The 6587-nt window shown below is 53.6% G+C and overlaps 1 protein-coding gene across 1 annotated transcript; it reads left to right on the top strand.

The window, feature by feature from the left end:
* The first annotated feature begins 445 nt into the window (after positions 1-445).
* Positions 446-3492, top strand: LOC133094936 (tubulin beta-2B chain). The gene is made up of 4 exons (XM_061195674.1): positions 446-606; positions 1353-1461; positions 1719-1829; positions 2171-3492. Exons 1-4 carry the CDS (start codon positions 550-552, stop codon positions 3229-3231), a joined length of 1338 nt encoding a protein of 445 aa, XP_061051657.1. The 5' UTR covers positions 446-549; the 3' UTR covers positions 3232-3492.
* Positions 3493-6587: the final 3095 nt, after the last annotated feature.

Raw genomic sequence — 6587 nt, 5'->3', positions numbered from 1 at the left:
TCCTTTCCGGCGCACCTGACAGCCTCTCCACGGGCTCCAGTCCCCTGGCTCCCACCCGTTCAGTGCCAGCTCTCCCCCCAGACACCCGGCCTGCCACCCTGGTCGCCCTCGCGTCGCCGCCCTCCGCCCTCGGTTCCTCCACCCACCCCGCAGTCGCAGTGCCCAGCGTTTCCACATCCCCCCCCCATCCTAGACAATGCGCACGCCCCCATCCTACCCCCCGCAGCCCCCATGCCTCGCCCGGTCCGCAAGCCTGTGCTGATTGGCCGCGGGCCCGTGGTCCAGCCCCTTGGACGGTCCCTGGGGCCCGGAGCATTACGTCAGCGGGGCCTGGAGAGCGCTAGCCCGAAGGGGACTGGGAGGCTCGGGCTGGGGGCGCGGCCTGCGCGGGGCGCCCCACCCTCCTCGCATAAAAGACCGAGCCCGCTGGGCGGACGCTCTCAGCCGGCTGGTTCCCGAGCGCGTTCCCGGTGACCCCGCAGTGGGTGTGTAGGCGGACGGACAGACTGACCAGACGCCGACCGGGGCCAGAAGAAGCGAGCCGGCACCATGCGTGAGATCGTGCACATCCAGGCGGGCCAGTGCGGCAACCAGATCGGCGCCAAGGTGGGCGCGGCGCCCGGGAGGGGTCGGGGTGGGGACTGGGACGCCGGCCTAGCGCCCCTCGGGGCTGCTGGCGCGAGCGTGGTCCTGAGCAGGCCCGCGGCTCGCCAAGCGCAGTTCTTCCCGGCTGCTTTGGGCCGCAGAGCGGGACGTGGGCCCGAGGCGACTTTCGGGGGGGATGGGGAGGAACCTCTCAACTTTCTGCTGTAACTCGTTTGGAATCCCGGTCCCTCGGCCTCCCTTTCCTCCCGGCTCTTCTCCTAGCCCGGCACGCGGGCCTGGAGAGCGCGGCGGTGTGTCCGCCGGGCCGTGTGCGCGGCTTTGCGGGCGGGGCCCCGACGCCAGGAGAATCGATTTGACGCGCTCGAACCCGAGTCGAGCTGCGGGGGGAGGGGCGGAGAGCGAGCTTCCCGAGGTCTCTGGACGTGCTTTGAACCTAAAACCCCCCTCCTTCAGCCACCTCCGGGCTCTGTTCCCCTGCCCGCCCCCTCGGCGCCGCTGGGGTCCCTGCGCGCCCGCCCCTCCCCGCCAGACCCCCGCCTCCTGCCGCGAGCAGCTGTTCGCCCGGGAAACGCCCAGTTTCAGCTCCGTGACATTGCAAAATGCAAGCCCTGCGTCTGTGCAGGTCCCGCTGCCCTAAAGCTCCTGAGAGGTTGGGTTATCGGAACTGAGTCGGGGCTTTTCCCTGTGAGTCACGGCCTCTCTGAGGGGTGGGGCGTGGCTAAATGCAAGGTTTTTCTGTGTCTCAGTTTTGGGAGGTCATCAGCGATGAGCATGGGATCGACCCCACCGGCAGTTACCATGGAGACAGTGACCTGCAGCTGGAGAGAATCAACGTGTACTACAATGAAGCCACTGGTGATTGCCTTTACCCCTTCCCCTCTCCCCCGGGGACTTACCCCAGGAGTGTGGCCCCAGGGGAGGGTAGACTAGCGGATTTAGGATTCCCATCTTTCCCTGAGGTTTTCCCGCGGGCGCCCCTTTGAGAACCCTGTCATCCTATGTCCTTCTTTGTTTGGGGGAAACAAGCAGCGCCTGCAAAAAGGAAGCTGGTACCAGGCCCTCCTCTCCCGAGCTCCCTGCCTGCAGGTCTGAGTCCTGCTCTGTCCCCGCAGGTAACAAATACGTGCCTCGGGCCATCCTGGTGGATCTGGAGCCGGGCACCATGGACTCGGTCAGGTCTGGACCCTTCGGCCAGATCTTCAGGCCTGACAACTTCGTGTTTGGTGAGTGACTGCCATGGCTGATGGCCTGGGAGGCTCATTTTACCCTGGGCAGCTCAGGGTGGAGGGGTGTGACCGCCTTAGAGAACGTATAGAGCTGTGTGTTGATTTTGTCTCAATATAACCTAAAACAAAATGCCGTTCAACCTCTAATAGCCAGGTCCCTAACCCTCCTTATTTATAATTATGTCCATGACCAAATATTTTAATGTCTGGCCATTTTAACGACAACCTGAAATAATCTTCTCGGAACACTGACTCCCTGAGCTCTATTAAAGGGTTTAGGGGGAAAAGGAATTGAAGGCAGTCATCAGGGTCTTATGAAGACTCTTTCCCTCCGGCAGGCCAGAGCGGTGCCGGCAACAACTGGGCCAAGGGCCACTACACGGAGGGCGCGGAGCTGGTGGACTCGGTCCTGGACGTGGTCCGGAAGGAGTCGGAAAGCTGTGACTGTCTGCAGGGCTTCCAGCTGACCCACTCGCTGGGGGGCGGCACCGGCTCCGGGATGGGCACCCTCCTCATCAGCAAGATCCGCGAGGAGTACCCCGACCGCATCATGAACACCTTCAGCGTGATGCCCTCGCCCAAGGTGTCGGACACGGTGGTGGAGCCCTACAACGCCACGCTGTCCGTGCACCAGCTCGTGGAGAACACGGACGAGACCTACTGCATCGACAACGAGGCGCTGTACGACATCTGCTTCCGCACCCTGAAGCTGACCACGCCCACCTACGGGGACCTCAACCACCTGGTGTCGGCCACCATGAGCGGGGTCACCACGTGCCTGCGCTTCCCGGGCCAGCTCAACGCCGACCTGCGCAAGCTGGCCGTGAACATGGTGCCCTTCCCGCGCCTGCACTTCTTCATGCCCGGCTTCGCGCCGCTGACCAGCCGGGGCAGCCAGCAGTACCGCGCGCTGACGGTGCCCGAGCTCACGCAGCAGATGTTCGACTCCAAGAACATGATGGCCGCCTGCGACCCGCGCCACGGCCGCTACCTGACCGTGGCCGCCATCTTCCGGGGCCGCATGTCCATGAAGGAGGTGGACGAGCAGATGCTCAACGTCCAGAACAAGAACAGCAGCTACTTCGTGGAGTGGATCCCCAACAACGTGAAGACGGCCGTGTGCGACATCCCGCCGCGCGGCCTCAAGATGTCGGCCACCTTCATCGGCAACAGCACGGCCATCCAGGAGCTGTTCAAGCGCATCTCGGAGCAGTTCACGGCCATGTTCCGCCGCAAGGCCTTCCTGCACTGGTACACGGGCGAGGGCATGGACGAGATGGAGTTCACCGAGGCCGAGAGCAACATGAACGACCTGGTGTCCGAGTACCAGCAGTACCAGGACGCCACGGCCGACGAGCAGGGGGAGTTTGAGGAGGAGGAGGGCGAGGACGAGGCCTGAGCCCCGAGCGCGGCTGGACGTGGCCGGAGGCCGCGTGGCTGGAGGCCGGGAGGAGAGCGAGGGGGAGGGGGGCTCGCGGAAGGAGAGAAGCATGGGCTGGGGTCACTGCGGCTGGGAGCTGGTTCTCGTCACTGTTGCCCGTCCGTTTTTTTTTGTTTTTTGTTTTTCCTCTTTGTAATATTGATGACATCCATGTAACATCTGAGATCTTTCTGAACTACTGTTGTAATGGCTAAAATCACATAAACGTTTGTGTCCTGATGGTGTCCTCTTTTCTGTCTCCTCTTTATTAGCAATTTAAATGGCACTTTCAGAACACATTATATTGAATCCTTCCTTCAGAAAAGCGAAGGGATGGGTAAAATCTCACATGAACTTACTGTTCAGTGTGGTAAAACTGAACCAACCACAATCATACCCAATTTAAGAGGGGAGAGCAATCCGAATTTGAAGATGCCTTCAAGTAAATATGTTATGAGTTGAGAGATGCCTGCTTGAAAGCACACTGACTATTCTCATGGAGAAACCCTACTATACCTTTATTTCGTCTACCAAAAAAAATTTGGGGGGGATAGTTACGACATGCGCACAGCACAGAACTCTAAAGCATAGAGAGTGGAAAGCAAGCCTCTCTTCCTCCTGTGTCTCTTGATGCATTTTCTTCCCCGGACGGCAAGCATTCTTATATTGTTATCTTTCTTGCGTCCTTGCAGAAATATTCCATGAGTCCTGAAACCTATTTAGATTAGTCCCTTTTTCTTTCTTCACACGTTATGATACGAATACTGTTCTGCTGCCTTTTTTCACTGAACAGTGTATCTTTAAAATACAGAGCAGCTGCCTCCTTTAAATGGATACATAGTATCCATTATGTAGCTGTGCCATATTTTATTTAACCAGTTCCCTACCAATGGACACGTAGGTGGCTTATACTTTTATCTTATAGTGCCACAGTGAATAAGTTTGTGCATATATCATTGTATGAAGTTCTCTAAGTGGAATATTCTGTCAAAGGGTATATGATACTGTGACATTTTAAGTTAATGAAATCCCCTGTACTTAGGAATCACCATAGATTTATAAATTGTTAATAGACTAAAATTCTCAAGCAACCTTTCTCCCAGCAATTATGTTTATACTACATTACAAACTATTTGCACATTAACTACCTTTGAACTTATATGAAATTATAAATTCTGGATTATTGGAGAATTTTACTTTGAATAGGTAAGCCACTATAATTTTCCGTTTATTGTGTTCTTACCATGCAGCTTTGGAATTTGGGATTTGAACCCAACCCTGCCTCTAGACTTGAACTCAATCACCAAAGAAGCTGTGGGATTTTAACAAGTGACTTTCAGTAAAGATTATACGCTTCTGTGGGATCAGTTATACTTCGTCAAAATGTGCCAATGTTCTGCCTTAATCCGGGCTAGTCAGTTTCTCATTTTGGGAAGAGAAGAGTGGAGTGTAGGTAATAAACAAATGTGCAAAACATATTTACGTACCCCTCTAGGAAGAAAAACACACCAAGGAAACTGTAGGCTTATGATTTTTCTCTAATTTTTAGACAAATTCAAAATTAGAGAAAATATTACTTTAAATCTGACCCTGTGTTTATTTCATTCTACTTGATTCTATTCCTACTTGTGTTTTTTATTTTTTTAAAGAAGAAAAAGAAGGAGGAAGAGGAGGAGGAAGATGAGAAGGAGAAAGATATGGGGTGAAGAGGCTGGAGTATGAAAACAGTTTCAAAGAAAAAGTGTGAGCAGTGTCATTCTAAACAGTGTGAAAATAAGCTCATTCTACCAAATGCCCCCCAAATGGAAATGAGCAGCAGTTCACCTTCTGAATATTATACATCATAAAAACTAGACCCAGTGAAGGGGAGGGTCAAACGGGTCAGGAACCAGTGGATTCTGCTTTAATTTTCTACATTTAACAATGAACAGGCAGGTGCATTTCCTGCTGAGCTAGTGTAAAGCTTCCAACAACCTCGCTGAAGGGGAACATGGGTTTGAAGAGCTCTGATCACTTGGGGCAGCTGCCAGGGCCCCCTGGATCCGCCCTTGGCCATGCCTTCCCACGACCTGTCAGACACATGATGGGTAACTTTGGAGACGAGAGGGAATCCTGCCAGGTGCCTCTTGGCATCCTGTAAGCGTCCTGCTTCTCTTTCCACCTTGTGAGAAAAGAGCGGACAGGAGGCACCCAGCAGGCCAGCCTGCCAGCCCGTCGGCACACCCACACACGCACGCTGCCAGGGCTCGCTTCTGCATGACTGGAACAGGGGTGCCAGACCAACCCGTCAAGCAGACGCTCCAGGGCGAAGCTTTAAAAGCCCAGTTGTATAAAGTGATTTGAAATGCACACTTAGGAAAACACTGCGACAGTAGGAAAATGCACAGAACAACAGCTGAATCATGAGATACTTTTTGAAACTGTTACTTTCGTTTGTCACGTTAGCATCGTGTGCCGGGATTTAGTAGTGGGGGTGATGGTGACGGTGTGTGTTTTCGACACCATTTCTACAAAGGAATTCTTCCAGCCCTCCCTGAGGTGCCACCAGGAGGACATTCACTTCTGGTCAGGCATGGTACCCGAATTACAAGACCCACTGGGATGTGATGCAGGATTCTGAGGCTGGGGTTAGGGAGGGTGAGCTGGAGTCACCCCAAGCGTCTGAGAAGGAATGGGAACCCCAACGTGCTCCAGATTTGCCTGCACCTCTGCCTCAGCCCTAAGCTGATGACCTAAACTGAGCTCCCATTTCATCACTAACAGTGTGTTAGATTAATAGAAATTTGAGCTAAAAGTAACCTGAAGAGGTCATCTAGTTGGACTTCCTTATTTTGTAAGTAAGGAGATGGAGGGTCAGAGAATTTTGTCTCAGTTCACAGAACTTTCTGTACAAATCAGATTTTGGACTCTGTTCTTTTCTCTGTAGCCGCACCTCCCAGGTCCTGTTGTTTACAAGGCCACACGAGGATTGTGAAGGAGGGAAAGAGAAATGTCCTGGCTTCAAGGAAAAACCCAAAGGTGTCCCTAGGTCCACACTCATCCTTCCCACATGGGCTGGGCACAGGGTCGAGCGTTTTGTCTCTGATGGGGTCAGTGTCAGGCAACGCTGAATCTCCTGATTCTGAAACACCACACGTATGTCCTACTGCAATTATGGTTGCAAGAAGAATACTCCATCGGGGGTACTTATTGTGAAAATGAGTGGGAAGTTCATGACTATTCCTTGGAGTACCGCCTTTTACACACCCCCATTTTAGTTGTGACTTGCATACTGCACAACACTACTTGACAACTATTATAATGCTGATTTATTTCCAGTGTGTAAGAGAAATTCT

This window comes from Eubalaena glacialis, chromosome 7, assembly GCF_028564815.1.
Source record: "Eubalaena glacialis isolate mEubGla1 chromosome 7, mEubGla1.1.hap2.+ XY, whole genome shotgun sequence".
Classification (NCBI taxonomy): domain Eukaryota; kingdom Metazoa; phylum Chordata; class Mammalia; order Artiodactyla; family Balaenidae; genus Eubalaena; species Eubalaena glacialis.
Note: the sequence above shows the minus strand (reverse complement) of the source record. Positions and strands in the feature narration are given on the sequence as shown.